The 21,417-nt window shown below is 44.7% G+C and overlaps 1 protein-coding gene across 1 annotated transcript in view; it reads left to right on the forward strand.

The window, feature by feature from the left end:
• Nucleotides 1-21,417, forward strand: part of SCTR (secretin receptor) — an 82,414-nt gene that overhangs the window by 10,547 nt on the left and 50,450 nt on the right. Inside the window, exon 2 of the mRNA XM_032250639.1 lies at nucleotides 15,112-15,232. Within this exon, the coding sequence (XP_032106530.1) occupies nucleotides 15,112-15,232 (121 nt within the window). The remainder of the gene's footprint in view (nucleotides 1-15,111; nucleotides 15,233-21,417) is intronic.

Raw genomic sequence — 21,417 nt, forward strand, 5'->3', positions numbered from 1 at the left:
CCCTCCCCTAGTCCTCCCTAACAGACCCCAGTGTGTGATGCTCCCCTCCCTGTGTCCATGTATTCTCATTGTTCAACACCCGCCTACGAGTGAAAACGTGGTGTTTGACTTTCTGTTCTTGTGTCAGTTTGCTGAGAATGATGGTTTCCAGATTCATCCATGTCCCTACAAAGGACGCGAACTCATCGTTTTTTATGGCTGTAGTATTCCATGGTATATATGTGCCACATTTTCCTTGACTCATCTATCATGGATGGGCATTTGGGTTGGTCCAGGTCTTTGCTATTGAAAACAGTGCCGCAATGAACATACGTGTGCATGTGTCCTTATAGTAGAACGATTTATAATCCTTTGGGTATATACCCAGTAATGGGATTGCTGGGTCAAATGGAATTTCTATTTCTAGGTCCTTGAGGAATCACCACACTGTCTTCCACAATGATTGAATGAATTTACACTCCTACCAACAGTGTAAAAGTGTTCCTATTTCTCCACATGCTCTCCAGCATCTGTTGTGTCCAGATTTTTTAATGATTGCCATTCTAACTGGCGTGAGATGGTATCTCAATGTGGTTTTGATTTGCATTTCTCTAATGACCAGTGATGATGAACATTTTTTGATATGTTTGTTGGCCTCATATATGTCTTCTTTTGAAAAGTGTCTGTTCATATCCTTCACCTGCTTTTGAATAGGTTTGTTTGTTTTTCTTGTAAATCTGTTTTAGTTCTTTGTAGATTCTGGATATTAGCCCTTTGTCAGATGGGTAGATTGCAAAATTGTTTCCCCATTTTGTTGGTTGCTGGTTTACTCTAATGATAGTTTCTTTTGCTATACGGAAGCTGTGGAGTTTAATTAGGTCCCATTTGTCTATTTTGGCTTTTGTTTGCCAATGCTTTTGGTGTTTTAGTCATGAAGTCCTTGCCTATGTCTGTGTCCTGAATGGTTTTGCCTGGGTTTTCTTCTAGGGTTTTTATGGTGTTAGGTCTTATGTTTAAGTCTTTAATCCATCTGGAGTTAATTTTAGTGTAAGGTGTCAGGAAGGGGTCCAGTTTCTGCTTTCTGCACATGGCCAGCCAGTTTTCTCAACAACATTTATTAAACAGGGAATCCTTTCCCCATTGCTTGTTTTTGTCAAGTTTGTCAAAGATCAGATGGTTATAGATGTGTGGCATTGCTGTGGTCCAAATATTTTAAAAGCCGAACTTTGACATGATTTTAGCAATATTTCCAAAACTCCATGTAATGATGGCTTAGACTCAAGCTCTGAAACCAAACAGGAAAGAATATGTAATGTATGATTTTGTTTAGTTAATAAAAATAATAAAATAATATAGAAAAGTACCATTTAGTGATTTTTCTCTGGCAATCTCTTATTAAATTTATGAGGAATGTTTTTTAAAATACGCTTAGAGCATTCAGTTTAAGATGACATATTGACCACATGTGTTTATCTGCTCTGCCTCTGGAAACACTTTTAAGATGACAGTAAATGAATAGAAAAGGTATAAACCCATACAAAGAGAACAAAACAAGAGACAGAGATGAAGCCAAAATTTCAAGAATTAGTTGGAAAATTAAAAGTGGCTGAAATGATAGCTATATGAAAAAAATAACCTCAGTGCCTGTAGTGGGTGGAGGAGAAGCTGTCAAGTCACCCTGTGGCACCCTGGAAAGGCCCCAGACACTGAGGAGCGTCCACCCACAGACCCCAGCAGCAGGCTCCCTCTTGGCCTGGTTATGTTACAGTGAAGCCACCAGTCAAGAAGCTGTTCAGGTCCACAGTGGTTCCAGGGACCATGTTACTGTCTGACATCAAGGAGGGCCTCCAATGTGGAGGCAAACAATCACGAAAAAGGTGCCTTGAAGAAACAGATCATGCCGACAGGAGGAGACAAAGTTAAGACATACAACTAATATATGGAAATCCTTTGTGAAAAGGATGTCTAGGCCATAAAACAAAAAGAGGATGCTATAGAAAAGGAATCATCTGAGAATAAGAAAGGATTCTTGCAAGTTAAATGTATAAAAACAAAACGTTCATTAAAAACTCTACAGATAATGTCAAGGAAATCTTCTATAAAGAAGATCATAAAGGCTGGGTGAGGTGACTCACACCTGTAATCTCATCGCTTTGGGAGGTTGAGATCGGTAGATCACCTGAGGTCAGGAGTTCAAGACCCCAGCCTGGCCAACATGGTGAAACCTCGTCTCTACTAAAAATATAATTAGTCTGGTGAGGTGGCACATGCCTGTAATCCCAGCTACTTGGAAGGCTGAGGCAAGAGAATCATTTGAGCCCGGGAGGTGGAATGCAGTGAGCTGAGATCACACCAGTGAATTCCAGCCTGGGAAACAGAACGAGACTCCATCTCAAAAAAAACCCAAAAAACAAAAAACAAACAAAAAAAACCCCACAAAGACAAAATGGTAGAATAGTAGAAAAAGATTAAAGGATTGGAGAATCAGTGCACATCACCCAATACGCTGCTAATATGAATTCCAGGGAGACAGCATAAAGATGAAGGGATGAAATAATAAAATAAAAACATAACATTTTTTTAAATTCCCAGAAATGAAGAACACAAGTCTTCATTTTGAAGACTGATTGAAATATGCCCTGAGTATCCAATCAATAAATTAAAAAAGAACTATTTCCTCAAGGGATTTCAAAATACCTGAAAACAAAGAAAAATCTTACATATTTCTAGGGACAAAACAAAAAAGTCGTATACAAAAGATTTGGAAGTAGAATTAGATTTCTTATTAGCTACACAGGAAGAGGAGAAATGAATTCAAAATTTTGAAGAAAAATTATTTCACTCTAGTATTTTCTACCCAAATTATTAATTAGTTTAATAATCAAATTTAAAAAAAATTTTCTGCAAAGATTCAAAACTTTACCCCATGTACTTTTTCTTAGGAGGTTACTAGAAGATTCTGTGCTTCTGCAAAATGAGAGCAAACCAAGGAAAGAGACATGATACCTAGGAAATGAGATCCCAGCCAGGAGACGGGGAGAGGGCACCCCAAACCACAGCCAGGTAGCAAGCCTGCATGGAGCAAGAGAAAGCAGGCCTCTAAGACAGAAGTCTCCAGAGGAAAAGCCAGTAGGTATGTGGATAGGTATGTAACAGAGCTGTGGGAGCACTTGGAAAAATTAGCCATGTGTGCATGGAAAACTAATCCAATGAAAAAGCAGTAATGATTGACCTCAGGAAAGGCAAAATGTGCAGAAAAGACACATAATCATTTTACATGACTTGACTCAGCACCGAGCAATATTTCAGAGTCAAAACAAGTCATCATAAATATAGACCATGCTTCACTCAAAATTAAATGAAGATTAGTATATGTAATATATGGGGAGAGAAGTATATGTGAGGAGATTTTAAAACATCTCATCTTCATCTTCCCTAATAGGAAGTTATGACTGCCTCAAATTTAAAAACCAAGAAATAACAACAGTTTGAGGATATAATTTTCAAATATGGTGATAAAAATGAAAATGAACCACTAAAAAGAGTTGAAAATGGTTGCCTGGAGAGCAGGTACAGGTTAGGGAAGGGAACTACCATTTATCATTGTATTCTTTGATACTAGTACAAATAAAACAACTCAATGTACTTATACAAACTCAATTAAAAAATATTTAAAGAGATCTTTTAAAAATGAATAGCTCCTGTTTTGAGGAAAATTTTGCATAAAGTTCATCAATTCTTTCATCTTCATTTGTCCCTCCTGTGAATTACAAGTAAAATTGTATTTAATACTTTTAAATTTGGTGAGTACATAAAATTTGTGTATACATACACATGCATATAGCTACTAAACATCAGCCTCTCCCCCTCTTCTCTAGGTTAATGTGGAGAGTAAGAGGGTTTGTTTCTCATCGCCCACATCTCCTGGGTGGTTGCTTCATGGAGCCACATGCTCTTCTCAGCCAGCCCCAGCAACCCTGGGGGCTCCATTCCCTGTTTGCTGGTCACCACCTGGAAACACAGACTCAGTTCTCTCAGCAGAATGACTTCCCTGTCTCACAGACACTGATGGACAGCACGCATTTCTTTAATTGGCATACCACCACCACCCCAAATTATCTTGGTTTGTTAAATTTTAGAGGAAAGATCAAGGGCAAAAGAAGTGTGGGATGATCCACATCATATCCGTGAGGATAGCCGTCATAAAAAAACAGTAATGATAGAAAAATAACGAGCGTTGATGAAGATGTAGAGAAATTGGCACTCTTGTACATGGCTAGTGGGGTGGACCCTGTAGAAAACAGTTTTGCAGTTCCTAAAAAAATTAAAAATAGAATGATTGTATGATTCAGCAATTCAACCTTTAAGAATTGAAAGCAGTAACTCAACAGATATTTGTACGCCCACGTTCATAGCAGCATTATTCACAATACCCAAAAGATGGAAGCAAAACAGGTTTCTATCAACAGATAAGCAGATAAAATGTGGCCTATCCATGCAATAGAATATGATTCAGCCTTAAAAAGAAGGAAATTCTGATACATGTTACAACATAGATTAACCCTGAAAATGTGCTGAGTGAAACAAGAGAGGTGCAAAAAACCCAATACCGTGTGATTTATTTATATGAGGTATCTAGAATAGGCAAATTCTTACAGTCAGAAAGTGGAACAGAGGTTACCAGGGGCTGGGGGTATGGGGGAATGTGGAGTTATTGCTAAATGACGAGTTCAGCGCTTCTGTTTGGGGTAATGAAAAAGTTCTGGAAATGGATACAGGGGAAGTTTGTACATTGTGAGTGTACTTAATACCACTGAATTGCACACATTAAATGGTTAGAATGGTAAATTTTATGTTATGGATATTTTACTACAGTTAAAAAAAAGAAATTTTGGATGAGAAGAAAAAGTTAAACTATCCTCCATTGTTATTGTTTCTATAGTTCAAAGGAAAATCACCAAAGAAGTTGAACTTTTCTTGCACGGGGCTTCCCATCATAGATATGCTATCCCATTTCTAACCTTGCTTTGTTGCTCTCAAGAGAGTCCTCTTTGTCAGAGTACCCCTTTCTTTAAACTCTCACAGTGCAAATTGCCACCTACTTTTGGGAAACCTCATTCACATCCACACACATTGATGCTAGAGTTTATTTCCTACCCTGTGTCAGTCAGCGAGGCTGCATAACAATTGCACCCATCTCAGCGGCATGCAGCAGTAAGTGTTTATTTCCCTCTCAGCATTTGCAGTTGAGGTAGGGTGTGATTGATCCAGGCTGGGTTCTTCTGGCTTGGTTCCATCCCCTGGGTTAGGTTCAGTCTGCCTCACCTATCATTCATTCTAAGGTAAGCAGGCTACCTCAGGTTCAGAGATGCAGGTGAGCAAGGACAAGTGTGCAAATGTTTTTCAAACCTCTGATTGCATCAAATCACTAACATCTCATTAACCACGGTCACATGGCCAAGGTCGAGCAAAGAAGTATGCCTTGCCCACCATGATAGGAGTCATGTGTATAAACGCCATAGGGAGTTGGGACCAGTACTTCTAACTACAGCATACTTCTTTTGTGTCCCTGGCAGTAAATTTCCTAATTTTAAGTCACTTTCTGTATATTAACATCAAGAGGATGCAATAGATGTACAACATGATGATTAAAGTTAATAACAATGTATTATGTTTTTAAAAATTGCTTACAGAGTAGATTTTAAGTGTTCTCACCACGCACAAAAAAGTGAAATAATGCCTATGTTAATTAGCTCAATTAAAGCCTTTCTGCAATGTATAAATATTTCAAAACAACATTTTGTGCATAATAAATCTATATATTTTTCATTTATCAATAAAAATTCATTTAGGCCAGATACAGAGGCTCATATCCGTAATCCCAGCAGTTTGGGAGGCTGAGGCAGGAAGATCACTTGAGCCTCAGAAGTTCGAAACCAGCCTGAGAAACATGGCAAATCCTTTCACTATAAAAAATATACAAAAATTAGCTAGATGTGATGGCGTGCACCTATAGTCCCAGCTACTCAAGAGGCTGAGGTGGGAGGATGGCTTGCGCCTGGGAGGTCGAGGCTGCAATGAGCTATGATGTACCACTACACTCCAGCCTGGGAAACAGAGCAAGATTGTCTAAAAAAAAAAAGAAGAAGAAGAAGAAAAGAAAGAAAGAAAGAAAATGGGAAAAAAAATTTAAAAAGACAATGTGATGGAATGTGGAGGTTCAGAAGCAAAGTCCAGGATGGGTTCAGTCCTCTGAGTCCAGCAGAACAATCAGCCTTAGGGCTGTTGCTGTCATCCCTATGGTTGAATATGGTTCATTGCTCTATCCACACATGGAAAAGGGAGGTATGTCTCTTTCCTTCAAGGGCATGAGACAGAATTGGCATGTGTTGTTCACTCCAATCCATTGCTAGAACCTAATCTCATAGGCACGCCTTAGTTGCAAGGAAATTGGAACCCATAGTATCTAGGTGGGTAACCATTTGCCCAGTTAAGTTTTGATTTATTAGAGAAAGGGAAGAATGTTTATGGGGGAAGTAGTCTCTGCCAAAAGAGGTTATCACTGGTGGTAAGAACGAGAACGAGGAGATAGAATGGGGACTTGCATTTTATACATGACACCCATAGCAAATTTGGCTCTCAGTTCAGAGATCTTGATTGAAATAATTTCTTTCTTTAAACTAATAGAATAACTGCTGCTGAGCCCCCACTCTACCTTGCTAGTGACAGCCACAGGACGCATTCTTCTTCTGTTCTCCTGACAAACGGCAGCTCTGTTGACACGCTCGCTTAGTGATAGCAAGGCTATGCACTCATTGGTTAAGTGTCTACCTTCCTCTGCATATTTAAACACTACTTAAAAAGTTTCAGCTGGGCGCTGTGGCTCATGCCTGTAATCCCAGCACTTTGGGAAGCTGAGGTGGGGGGATCACGAGGTCAGGAGTTCAAGACCAGCCTGGCCAACCTGGTAAAACCCCATCTCTACTAAAAATACAAAAATTAGCTGGGCATGGTGGCAAGCACCTGTTATCCCAGCTACTGAGGAGGCTGAAGCAGGAGAATCGCTTGAACTCAGGAGGCAGAGGTTGCAGTGAGCTGAGACCATGCCACTGAACTCCAGCCTGGGTGACAGAGCAAGATTCTGTCTCAAAAAAAAAAAATGTTTTAAAACATAATTTTTATAATATTTCTATGGATTTTCTTCCATATTTTTTTCTGAAAAGTTGGTACATTTAACATAATTAGAATCATATTGTACATATAATTTTGTCTTGATTTTCCTGTTTAACATCATCGTATTACTGTTAATAGTCTTTACTGCTAAAGACTTTCTTTAAATAATAATCATGTGTAATGGCTGAAAATATCCTGTTAAATGGACTCACCATAATTTACCTAGCTAGGGTTCCCCTTATATTCAGATCATTGTCTTGTTTTTGGATTTCAACTTTTTATTGTGAAATTGTTGTAAATTAACATGCAGTTGTAAGAAATAATATAGAGAGATCTCTTGTAACTTTTGCCCAGTTTCTCCCAATGGTAATATCTTGCAAAACTATATATATAGAGTACAAGATTACAACCATGATATTGACATTGCTACAGTCAAGATGCAGAACATTTCTGGCACCACCAGGGCCCTGCTATAGTTATTTCCACTTCCCTCCCATGCCCGCCCCTTCCTTAACTCCTGACAACACAAACCTCTTCTACATGTTTATAATTATGTCATTTCGAAAACACTATATAGGCCAGGCATAGTGGCTCATGTCTGTAATCCCAGGACTTTGAGAGGCTGAGGCAGGAGGATTGCCTGAGGCCAGGAGTTCAAGATCAGCCTGGGAACAGAGACCCCATTTCTACAAAATATATGTTACAAAAATTAGCTTGGCTGTAGTGGGACAGGTGTAGCCTGACCTGTGCAGGAGGCTAAGGCAGGAGGATTGCTTGAGCCGGGGGTTCAAGGCTGCAGTGAACTAAAATTGCACCACTGCATTCCAGCCTGGTGACAGAGTAAGACCCTGTCTCTAAAAGCAAAAAAGAAGAAGAAGAAGAAAAAAGAAAAAGTATAAAATAAAATAAAGAATGCTATACAAATGGATAAATGAAATCATATAGTATGTAATTTCTTCCCATTGGCTTCTTTTCATTCAGTATATATCTCTGGAGGTTCATCTAGGTTGATGCATATATCAATAGTTTGCTCTTTTTTTTAATCGCTGAGTAGAATTCCATAGTAGGAATGCATCACAGTTTATTTAACTGCTTACCCACTGGAAAACATCTGGATTGTTTAAGTTTGTGGGCTGTTATGAATTAAGCTGCTATACGTATTTATAAACAGGCTTGTCTGTGAACGTAAGTTTTCATTCTTCTGGGATAAATGCCCAGGACGTAGCAGTTGCATGTTTAGTTGGCTGGTTGGTTTTCAAGACACTGCCAACCTGTTTTCTCCAGGGACTGCACCTTTTCACATTCCCACCAGCAATGTCTGAGTGATCCAATTTCTCTAGGACCTTGCCAGCACTGGGTGTTGTTACTTTTGTATTTTAGCCGTTCTGATAGGTATGGAGTGATATCATACGAAGGTTTTAATTTCGATATACCTAATAGCTAATAATGTCAAATACATTTTCATGTGCTTGTTTGCCATCTGTATATCTTCTGTAATGTGTCTCTTCATGTCTTGCTTTTTGCTTGTTTACTGTTGAGTGTTGGACATTCTTTGTGTATTCTAGATATTGTTCCTTTCTTGAATGTGTAGTTTGTAAATATTTTCTCTGATTCTGTAGCTTGTCTTTTCATCTTCCTATCATGGTTTTTCATGGAGCAAAGGTTTTAATTTTTATTGTGTCTAATTTGTCAATTTTTTGTTGTATGGATCATGCTTTTGGTGCCAAGCATACGAACTCTGCCTAGCTTTAGATTTGAAGATTTTCTCTTATGCTGTTATTTATTTATTTATAATTTTTATTTTTTGAGACAGAGTCTCACTCTGTTGCCCATCCTGGAGTGCTGTGGCACAATCTCGGCTCACTGCAACCTCTGTCTCCTGGGTTCAAGTAATTCTCCTGACTCAGTCTCCCTGGTAGCTGGGATTTCAGGTGCCCACCACCATGCCCAGCTAATTTTTGTATTTTTGGTGGAGACGGGCGGGGTTTCACCATGTTGGCCAGGCTGGTCTCAAACTCCCTATCTCAGGTGATCTGCCCACCTGCCTCCCAAAGTGCTGGGATTACAGGCATGTGCTGCTGCGCCTGACCCCCTATGCTTTTAAATAAAATTTTATAATTTAAATGTAAGCCCCTGATCCATGTTAAGTTAATTTTTGTATAAAGTGTGAAACTTAGCTCAAGGTTTATTTTGTTGTCTACACAGGTTCAGTTGCTTCAATAGCATTTGTTGAAAAGACAATCCTGTCACTGAGTCTCTTTGTACCTTTGTCAGTAATCGGTTGTGCATATTATGTAGGTCTATTTCTAGGGTTTCTATTGTTTTCCATTGATCTACTTGTCTATTTTTCCATTGCTATCATGCTGTTTTGATAATTGTACGATATAATGCATCTTAAAATCAAGTAAACTGATTCCACTTTTCTCAAAATTAGTAGAATTGATTTTGATGAAGAGACTTAGGCTTACAGAAAAATTGAGTGGCAGGTACCAAGAGTTCCCACGTACCCCTGCTACCCCTCCTCTCCAGTTTCCCCTGTTATTAACATCTTGCATCAATGTGGTTTATTTATTACAATTGCTTATATTGATACAGTATTACTAACTAAATTTCATAGTTTATAGTAAACTTTGTGTTGGATGTTCTATGGGTTTTGACAAATGTATAATGACATGTATCCACTCTTACAGAATCATGCAGAATGGATTCACTGCCCTGAAAGTCTCATGTTCCACTCTTCCCTCCTGACTTAGCCCACTCTCCCTCTACCTTGTCTGCTTGACACCAATGATTTTTTTTTACTGTCATCGAAGTTTTTTGCCTTTTCTATATAGTTGAGATTGTATGGTATGTAACTTATTTATTAATTTATGACAGGGTCTCGCTCTGTCCCCCAGACTGGAGTGCAGTACTGCAATCATGCCTCATTGCAACCACCACCTCCCAGGCTCAAGCAATCCTCCCACCTCAGCCTCCAGAGTAGCTGGGACTGCAGGTGCATGCCACCACACCAGGCTAATTTTTTAAACAACTTTTTTAAGCCAGGGGATCTCACTGTGTTGCCAGGCTAGTCTGGAACTCCTGGACTCAAGCAATCCTCCTGTCTTGGCCTCCTGAAGTGCTGGGATTACAAGTGTAAGCCACTGCTGCCAGCTGGTGACAGGGTAACCTTTTTAGATTGACTACTTTCACTTAGCAATCTGTATTTAAGATTACTCTGTGTCGTTTCTTTTTGTAACTTAATGGTTTCCTTCCTTCCTTCCTTCCTTCCTTCCTTCCTTCCTTCCTTCCTTCCTTCCTTCCTTCTTTCCTTCCTTTCTCTTTCTTTCTTTCTTTCTTCTTTCTCTCTCTCTCTTTCTTTCTTTCTTTCTTTCTTTCTTCTTTCTTTCTTTCTTTCTTTTCTTCTCTTGCTATCTGTCTGTCTGTCTTACTCTATTGCCAAGGTTGATCTTGAACCCCTGGGCTCAAACAATCCTCTGGCCTCGGCCTCTCAAAGCACTGGGATTGCAAGTGGGCGCCTCAGTGCCCAGCAGCTCACTCCTTTTTTATCACTGGATAAACATCAATTGTATGTATGTCTCACAATCTGTTTATCCATTGGCCCGTTGAAGGAAGTCCTAGTTGATTCCTGGTTTTAGTACTTATAAATAAATTATTTCATTTCTAAAAAAAAAAAAAAAAAACCACCTCTTTTAGGTATTCTCATTCTTTTGCTTTTCTACATAAATTTTAGAATAACCTTCTTTATGTTTCCAAAACATTTTTTTCCTTTCTTTCTTCTTTCCTATTTGCTGATGTTTGTATTTCTACATTCGTTTCAAGAATGTTCATAATGTTTTAACATTTTTGTCAGACATTCTAACTCTATCATCTCAGTGTTGGTATCTGTTAATTATGTTTTTTCATTCAGTTTGAAATCTTCCTGGCTTTTGATATGATGAAACATAGACATTTTCATATTATGTTATGAAACTCTGGATCTTATTTAAACCTTCTCTTTTAGTTAGTTGTTTTTTTTCTGAGGGAGGAAGTGGGGGGAATGAGTGTTCCCTTCTTATGACCAGGTGAAAATAGGAGTCCAATGTTCCCACTCTGCCTTTTTTGACACCTGCAGTGTCCTATAAGGGCTATAGGGAGGACATAGGTCCTATAGGGAGGATCCTAGTGACCAATGATGGCAGTGGGGTGGGAGTATCAGCTCCACCCACAGCCTCTGCTGACACTGCAGTGGGGTGGCCACACTGCCACTAGATGGTAGTGAAAATCCCAACTCTCCATTAGGATTTCTCTGACACCTTCTGGTGAAGACATGAAGAGGAGGACCTTGTTACTTCTGAACCAGGGCAGAAGTCTGGTTTCCACCGATATCATGGGTTGGAGGAAACTTCATGACCACACGGCATGAATGAAAGTTACGGCTCCTATTTGTGCTCTCTGGCATAGCCCTGGCCAGAGTTTGCAGTCTCTGTGAAACTCACACGTCACTTCCCATCATCACCAAGGCTGGGCATCAGTGATAGCTTGGCAAGGGTGGGGGTCCGGACTCCCCACTTCACCTTTCCAGGGATGGGAGGGTGGAGCCACAGGTTTTCTGTGGTGGTTGGCAGGAGTAGGGTGGTTATTGTCTACAACTTTTCTATTTTGCTAGATGCCCCTTTCCTGGTCCTTGGCTAAAGATCAGGCATTTTCTGGGGCTTTTTTTTTTTGTCTGTACCTGGCAGTGACTCCTTATTGGCAGCATCTCCACCTCCAGTCCTGTGATATATATATAAGGTGGGACTCACCACTGGGTCATTCCTTGCTCTGGAGTCCTTAGCCCGTCTGCTTTCTTCTTCCACTTTTCAGAGTCTTCTTACATTTGTTTTGTATATAGCATTCAGGGTCTTATTTGCACTTAGTAGAAGTAATAGGGAAAAGTACATCTAACCAATTTTCCTAGAAGCAGAAGTCTGTCTTTTTTTCTCTTTTATAGCTAAAGCTGTGACAGAATCTGTCTATATAAAGCTTTCCCCACATATGGGATAGATTCTGAGAAGTACAGTTGTTGGCCAAAGGGTATGAACATTTTTGTGATACTTATTACATACAATTCCTTAAATTACTTAAAAGATTATACCTGGTCTCACTACCTCCAGCATTTTCTCATCTGTTGAGAGTCATGTTAATTTCCAAGCGGCTCTGAACACAACGTGTGCCAACCAGTGAACTAACAGGCAGTGCCTGCCAACCTCTAGGTGGATTTTTCCACTCAAGAAGCCAGAGTGCCAGCGACTATGGGCTTTAGCAAGAACCAGGTGAAACCCCACAAGGAGGAAGACAAGGGCAGAAGTGCACGAGCTGCGTGCCAATGCCACCTCTCTTGACAATTGCTATATTCTTAGGAAAACGACTTGTTTCAATCAAGAATCTAAATGGCAAACAACGTGATTAACACATTGGCTGTATTGTGTTGGGAGTAAAATGGAATCTTAGTGCTGACAGGTGGGGAAAGAATGAGCATTCTATGATCCTAGAGCTGGCTGGGCCCAGGTGTTTCTGCAGCAGCTGGCCGAGGCTGATCACAAGCTCGGGCCAGGGGAGGTTGAGGGACTGTGTTAACTTCTCTTCCCGGGTCCACAAGGAGTGTGGTTTTTAAGGCAAGAACTTCTCAGCGCCATGCCTCTGTCCACCTCCCCATCTGGGGGCCTAGAGTTCTTTGTCTAACTTTCCTGTGCGGAGGAAAGGTAGACAGCCCAGGTGAGCTTCCTTTATTTAGAAGGCCTGCCAAAAGGCTTGGAAGGAGGGCCTCTATTGCAAGCCCAGCAGCCAGTCCAGCATCAGAGTCAAAGATCAATCACTCCAGAGGAAGTTTGGAAAAGCTCCTCTCACTGGACGAGAATTTGAATGGGGTGGGAGTAACTCCAGGGTTAAATTCCCCCGTTTGCTTACCTATACAGATTTCCCTCTCTGGGATCCCCTCCCACGGCAGGCAGCGTGGGAACCTTCTCCCTCCCTCCCCCTCCCTCCCTCTCCATCTCCCTCCCCCCCCCTTTACCTGTGCAGACTCCATCTCTGGATCCCCTCTCCCGACAGCATGGGAATTCTCTCTCTGTCTCTCTCTCTCTCTCTCTCTCTCTCTCTCTCTGCCTAATAAATTGCTTTTCTGCAAAGTTCTTTGGATCTGATCCAATATCACCATGACACCAGGGTCCACCTCCCCATTCTTAAGTGAGTGAGGCCCAAGGACCTGGAAAAACACATCCAATCAGGGAATAATAAGCATCATTGGGACCCCCTCAGCCCTGCTCCTGTCACCCAGTTACAAGGTGATGTGTGTTTTTCATGGGGAACATCAACCCTGGTCAGCTGGTGTCAGGGAGTTGGGGAGAGAAGCAGTTCTTGACAGCTGTAGATCTTTCCAACGTTACTAGTGAAGGGTGGTAACACATGGAAGATCCAGAATAGGAGCTAATCAGAAGACGACTTCTGTTTGCCTCTGAGCCTTTTGACCATAGTGCGATCTTAGCTGTCCTTCTCTGGCCCAGAGCTTTTGTTTACTTGGGCCAATCTGGATTGTGGCTTTGTCTCCAGGGACTTCTCTCCCTGCTCCATGATGCTGGAATTTCCATCTGCAAATCACTAGTAGAGGATTGACAAGGGGGTGTAAGATCTGGTCCTCAACCTCTTGGAAGGCTGGGTGGATGACCCTGGTCATAGCCCCTAACATCATGGGCCTCAGTTTCCTTCCCTTTCTTTCTTTATTGCATTATTTTGAGAACTGATTAAGTTCATGTATGTAAAAAGACTCATATTAAAATGCCACATTCGTACTTTGTAAGGAAAGTAGGAGTGCAATGCACTCATCTCTTTGGTTGTTCATTCATACTGCATTCATTATCCTTATCAAGTCTCAGGCACCAAATGCTGAAGCCATGTTAGGAAGTCTACTCTGGAAAGAGCTAGGAAGTCAGAGCTGAGTGCCAGTCCCCCCTCCTCCCTCCTGTCCAAACCTCCTGGTAGCCACCGTTCTAGGTTGGATGTACGATCTCTTCTATGGTTAAGTGTGGGTTTTAAAGAATTTGTCTGAATCAAAACTAAGTTTTCAGGCTGGACACAGTGGCTCATCCCTATAATCCCAGGAGTTTGATAGCAGCCTGGGCAACATAGTGAGACCCCTTCTCTATTATGTATGTGTGTGTGTGTGTGTGTGTGTGTATTTATATGGTGAACCTGGCCAGTGTTTTCTTACCATCAGCTTCTGCAGGCTGACTTGGCCAAGGTACTTACACACACACACACACACACACACACACACACACACACACACACGAATATATAGAGAAGGGGGTCTCACTATTTTGTCTCACTATGTTGAGTCCCCCTTCTTTATTATGTGTATATGTGTGTGTGTAAATATATGTCCAGGCATGGTGGCACATGCCTGTAGTCCTGGCTACTGGGGGCACTGAGGTAGGAGGATTGCTTGAACACAGGAGATCAAGGCTGCAGAGAGCTATGATCACACAATTGCACTCCAGACTGAATGACAGAGAAGGACCCTGTCTCTAGAAAAACGAAACGAAACAAAACAAAACAAAAAACACCAAGCTTTCAAAAAAGAAAATACCCACATATTTGGAGTAGTGTAAAGTAAGTCCCACAGACAGAGAATCAGGTGCCGAGGAAGCAAACAGCTTGTTGGGCTCACGAGCCTTGATAAACTTAAGAGCAAAATTTGCAGCGGACAAGCCACAGGTCATTTGCGTGTCCCAGCTGTCCCAGCTGTGTTCTGAATTCTCACCCAGGAGCGGCTGCCTCTACCTTTCCTGCAGACCAGAGCCCCTTATAGGCAAGGGCTTTGCTTTACTCGGATCCCCATTGAAACTCCATTGTCTTGCCCCATTCTCCCCCCATGAAAATTCTTTGTGTGGCGGGACTGAGCTAGTGACAATGATGAGCATCCCTGCTTTGGACTTGCAGATCGGAGCCCTTCCCCGCCTGTGTGATGTGCTGCAGGTGCTGCAGGAGGAGCAAGACCAGTGTCTGCAGGAGCTTTCCAGAGAGCAGACAGGAGAGCTGGCCACGGGGCAACCAGTGCCAGGTATGAGGCTTCCCACAGCCCATGTCCACTCCTGGGGGTGGAGTGTGTCCAGTCCCACTGGGCAGGGGGAGCTTGTCCTGGGCCAGGATGGGATGTGGGAGGCTGCTCCAGCTTTATTCACTCAGACAATCAGCTGGTGGGGCAGGGCTGGAGTGGTCCTGGTGAGTAGATCACAGGCACCCCAAAGCCAAATCTTCAAAGCCAAAATCCACCCCAAAGCCTTCCTTTCCCTGGGCAAGTGAACATGGCCAGTATTTTCTTACCATCAGTTCTGCATGCTGACTTGGCCAAGGTAAGAACTTGGTGGGAATTTCTTTGCAAGGCAATTTTCCTCTTATTCATTCTCCCACCTCCCTGCCAGCTCCAAGAGTGAGGTAAGGCAGCGTGGGGTCACAATAGTGTAGGCTGCCTGCTGGGTGACACTCACTGGCTGTGTGACCATGGGCAAATTATTTAGCACTCTGAGTCTACATTTTCTGATATATAGAATGGAGGTGGCCAGGCACGGTGACACACGCCTGTAATCCCAGCACTTTGGGAGGCCAAGGTGAGCGGATAACTTGAGGTCAGGAGTCCGAGATCAGCTTGACCAATACAGTGAAACCCCGCCTCTACTAAAAATGCAAAATTAGCCAGGCATGGTGGTGCATGCCTGTAATTCCGGCTACTTGGGAGGCTGAGGCAGGAGAATCACTTGAAACCGGGAGGCAGAGGTTGCGGTGAGTCGAGATCTCGCCATTGCACTCCAGCCTGGGCAACAAGAGTGAAACTCCATCTCAACAAGAACAAAAACAAAACAAAACCAAAAAGAATGGAGGTGAGAATGTCTTCTTTAGGATTATAATGATAAATGAGATAAAGTGTGTTAAACACTGATGCCTTGTAAATATTGCTAAGTTAGTTAAATATCATTAATCAACAGTTTATTAATTTTATATTTAAATATTAACTTTATGTTTATTCCCTTCCTAAATGTCTTGTCTTTGCTCTCTGTCATTTAAGGGCAAGGAGGCATATAGCATTATGAACCTCTGTACACAGATGGTCATAACAGCCCCCTTCACAAGGATGAAGAGGTGGAAACAGCCTAAATGCCCTTCAGCTGATGAATGGATAAACAAAATGTGGTTTATCCACACAATAGGATATTATTCAGTCTTTAAAAAGAATGAAGTGGGGCCGGGCGTGGTGGCTCACACCTGTAATCCAAGCACTTTGGAGGCCAAGGCGGGCGGATCACCTGAGGTCAGGAGTTCAAGACCAGCCTGATGAGCATGGTAAAACTCTGTCTTAATGGAAAAAAAAAAAAAAAAAAAAAAAGAATGAAGTGATGGCACATTCTACAGCATGGACAAACCTTGAAACTTAATGCTAAGTGAAACAAGCCAGTTACGAAAGCACATGCATTGTGGCCGGGCACGGTGGCTCACACCTGTCATCCCAGTGCTCTGGGAGGCCGAGGTGGGTGGATTATTTGATGTCAGGAGTTTGAGACCAGCCTGACCAACATGGTGAAACCAAGTCTCTACTAAAAACACAAAATTATCCAGGTGTGGTGGTGAGTGCCTGTCATCCCAGGTACTTGGGAGGCTGAGGCAGGAGAATTGCTTGAACCCAGGAGGCGGAGGTTGCAATGAGATGAGATCGCGCCATTGCACTCCAGCCTGGGCAACAGGAGCGAAACTCCATCTCAAAAAGAAAAAGAAAAGAAAGTCATGTAAAATGATGATGAGATAAGAACAGCGTGTGGGTCCGCCTGAGTGTCTAATCAGAAGGCCTGACCTGGCCTGGGCCTCCATGAGGGCTTTCTTCAGGAAATGATGCTTGAGCCGAGGCCTGAGCCTGATTGGCAGTTACTGGGCATAGGCATGAGGGAGCCTGCTTGCAGGACCAGCACACAGGGGCTCATCAGCCCGTGGGGGATTTTCATCCTATCCTAAGAGCGGCCAAATGCCCTGGAGAGGCTTAGGAGGGCAGGGGGGTGACCGTCTGCATTATGAAAAGATCACCCCTGCCACAGTGTGGGAGGTGGACCAGAGAAAGACAGAAGTAGTTCAGAGAGACCCGCTGGGAGGCTGGTGGTCTAGGCAAGAGATATGGTCACTGGGACTGGATAGGATGTCATTGGATCCTCCAGAAGCAAGTGATTCCAGGCCAGATCAGTAGGACTGGGAACCGAGCCAGGGCAGGGAAGAAAGGCGGTAAATGTTACATCATCGCTGGGGGCACTTGGGGAACCACGCCTCTGAGTCACCCAGGAGCTGGAGGATGCATCCACCAGTGCCCCAACAGTCAGAGGTGGGGCTGCCTCGGGGCAGGCAGCTTTCATTCCCTTTCACTTCCAGCTTGCTGTGCTTAGGGGCAAAATCGACTCCAGTTGCTAGAGAAAGCCCCCAGACAAAGGGATACTGGGCCAGTGGGTGACAGTGAGATTGGTGTACCAGAAAAGGTTAAGTCTAAGGAGTTACAAGCAGGCTCTGCTGTAAGGGCTGGACAGGCGTAGACCCACAGAAGAGCTGTGTGGGCGGGAACACTGACCACCTGTGCTGAAGAACTGGATTCAGAACGAGGTGAGACTTGAGCACGTGTTTGACTTGAGCAATGGGAGGAAGGAGTAAAGGAAGACGAGTATTCTGGAGGAGAGGAGATAAAAATCACAAATGGGGCCGTGCGCGGTGGCTCACGCCTGTAATCCCAGCACTTTGGGAGGCCGAGGCGGGTGAATCACGAGGTCAAGAGATTGAGACCATCCTGGTCAACACGGTGAAATCCCGTCTCTACTAAAAATACAAAACATTAGCTGGGCATGGTGGCGCGTGCCTGTAGTCCCAGCTACTCAGGAGGCTGAGGCAGGAGAATTGCCTGAACCCAGGAGGCGGAGGTTGCGGTGAGCCGAGATCGCGCCATTGCACTCCAGCCTGGGTAACAAGAGCGAAACCCCCTCAAAAAAAAAAAAAAAAAAAAAAAAAAAAAAAAAAAATCACAAATGCAGATTTGTGAGGAGGGCTGAGGGCTGGGGATAAACCTCCACACAGGCAACATGGGAGGCTGAGGTTGCACCGGGAGAGTGCAGGAGCAGGAGGGGAAGAGGACCCAGGAGCCAGCCTGGAGCACTCCCAGCCCTCATTTGTCAGGAGCAGCTGGAGGCAGAGGAACGTGAGGTGTGTGAGCAGCAGAGGCGGCAGCCTGGATGCTGCAAAGGTGCTTTAGCCCATGCACGCAGCCACTGCGCGAGGGGCGGGGACAGAGCAGTCTGAGCCTTCGCTTTCCCTCCACCTGACTGCACTTTCTCTCTGGCTCTGACTACACTTGAGGAGTCAGACCATGGTCTTAGGCACTCATGGGGACCCCAGTGAGAGCCTCCTGGTCTCTTGCTGCCCCAGAAACTGCCTGGGATAGCAGGAAGCGAGGCTCCAACGAGGCCAGCCTGAGGTGCAGCCAAATCGCAGTTGCCCCCACCTCCTGTCCCCAGGAGGATGCCTGAAACCCCAGTGACAGCAGCCCTCTGAGATAGGCCTAGAACGCTGGGCCTCTGTGAGGGCTGAAGGTGAACTTCCGTTTACACGGACAAGTAAGGGATGGTTGTTTGTTTTTTTTTTTTTTTTTTGAGATGGAGTCTTGCTCTGTAGCCCAGGCTGGAGTGCAGTGGCGCCATCTCGGCTCACTGCAACCTCCGCCTCCTGGTCCCGGTTCAAGCAAATCTCCTACCTCAGCCTCCCAAGCAGCTGGGATTACAGGCACGAGCCACCACGCCCAGCTAATTTTTGTATTTTTCAGTAGAGACGGGGTTTTACCATGTTGGCCAGTCTGGTCTTGAACTCTGGACCTCATGATCCGCCTGCCTCAGCCGCCCAAAATGCTGGGATTACAGGCTTGAGCCACCATGCCGGGCCAGGGATGGTTGTTTTAATGTAAGATGTGTTTAAAATGTCCCAGGGTTTTCTAGTGATTCCAGGATGAGGCCCAGCTCCTGACTTGGCCCCTGTCCACATCTCCACCCCTAACACTGCCAGCCAGCTCAACCCTCAACCAAATTGCTTGCAGTTTCCTGCCTGTCCATTCTCTCCTGCCTCCAGCCTTTGCACACGCAGACCCCTCGGCTACAACACCATTCTCCATCTTCTTCCCTCTGAAACCACCTGCCTTTTCAGACTCCTCTAGGAATGATGCCCTGAATGCCCCTGGCTCCCCTGGTCAAGTGAGTCACCCCGACTCCTGCAGGAGACTGCTTCTCTCTCTCCTCGTACCTCTGCACTGCACTGTGAAGGTGTGTTTCCTGGACTGTCCCCGCCCCTGACAGAGGCAGCAACAATGTCGCCTTCCTTCTTCCCCAGTGCTTGACACAGGGCTTGCCAGACTGAGTATTCAGTATGTGTTTGTTGACTGACTTCCTGAGTGAATGAGGGCAGATACATGGCTGAGAGCAGGGAGGAAGGAGAAAATAAAAGACAGCCAGTCCCAAGGAGAGAGTGGGAGATGAGGTGAAGCCTTGGAGGCGGGTGGGCTCCCCACAGGGGACACAGATGCCCCCAGGTGCCCAACTTGTCACAAATTAGCTGAGGTGAGCAACGTGGTCCTAGTCACCAGTGGAGGGACACTCTCTAGGGTCCGACCTTGGGGGACAGAAGCGAGTCCCTGTCTTCACTGGCCATCCCCTATGGAGTGGTGAGCCAGCTGTGCCTGCCCCACTCAGGTCCTGACTAATGACCGTGCTGGCTGGGGCCCCTGCCCCCCTCTGGGCGTCCACATTCCTGTTGGGATCTCAGGAGGATACTCCCCACCATCGCAGGAGAGGGTCTGCTGTGAGGCCGCTTGGGCTGGGCTGGATCTGGCGAGAGGAGCGGAGCTGAGCGTCAGGCAGGGGCAGAGTCAGCCAGACTGGGTGCCACTCTTCCTTTCTGGGGCTCTTGGGCTAGAGGATTTTCCCCACTCCTCAACGTGCCCATTTTAAAGTGGAGAAAATAATCCGATCAACTTTATGACACCATTGTGGGGAATAAGTGAATTACTGCCTGAAGAAGGCAGGGCGTCTCCTCATAGCCAGGAGCTCCTCTCATGGCCTCTCTGTCCCAGCCCTTTGGTGCAGCCAGGCTGACCTCTGCCTTGTCTGGCTGGGGTCCACTTAGGCCCTCAGCCCTGCCTGTGAGTGATGCCTCTTCTGTGAACCGCTTGCCCAGTCACCTTACCAGTGCTGAGTGCACGTTCACATGACTCCAGAAGTTGCACCCACATCCATGTCTCAATTCTGGGTTGAGCGATCCGAGCAGACTCGGTCATCCTTCTTCCCTAAGGCCCCCCATGCAGTGCACCAGCCCTTTCCACCAGGTCCTGATTATGCATCCAGGGCTGAGAAAGCTCACTGGGGAGTCCTGCCTGACCTCTACCTCACACTCACTGGGGGGACCTGGGCAGTCCCTGACTGTACCCCTCCTTCCGGACCTTACTCTCCTTGAGAAAAGGACTCATCTGGCTTTGCAAGAGCTAAGGTGTCTGGCCAGGCCCTGGCGGCAGGACCAAGGAGGGCCAGCGTGCAGGTGGGTGAAAGGGTGGCTCAGCCGCCCCCCATCACAAACAGCTCAGACGCTGGGATCTGTTTTGCATATTGACCTTCTGCAGTGTGCATTTAGGAAAGGGATCTGTTGCTTTGAAAAGATAGTTTTAAAACCCCCGAAGATGTCCAAGGACTCTGTGTGCTGGAAAAGTCTTCAGGCCTGCCCTGCAGAGTGGGTCGGAAACCAGTGCCCAGGGCTCCATCTGGGAGCGTGCAGCGGTTGTGGTGTCTGAGGAAAAATCCCCTAAAAGACTAAGAGGAGAAACAGCCAAGGCCTAGAGCTGGTTCCCAGAGCCCCCCTGTCGGGGTTCAAGGCTCGATCCTGGCAGCTGTGTGTGGGAGGGGGCTGCTGGGGCTCTCCGTTGAGGGTGCAGGTTAATGGTTAAGCTCCCGGGGGTGGAGGTTAATGTTTGAACGCCAGACGAGTCACAGGAAACGCCACTCAAGGAGCTGTCACCAAGCCTGCCACACTTATCACAGATAAAAAATTAACTCTTCAGCTATTCCGGGTTAGGTGGCCAAGGACTTACTGGCATTCTGTGGGAACATTTCAGGGTCACCCTAAGAGCTGCATGGTCTGCCCCACAGGGCTATTTATTACTATGTTTACAGAAGCTGATGCCCCCTCAGAGCT

Source organism: Sapajus apella, unplaced genomic scaffold, assembly GCF_009761245.1.
Source record: "Sapajus apella isolate SASKATOON/1434 unplaced genomic scaffold, GSC_monkey_1.0 scaffold72, whole genome shotgun sequence".
Classification (NCBI taxonomy): Eukaryota; Metazoa; Chordata; class Mammalia; order Primates; family Cebidae; genus Sapajus; species Sapajus apella.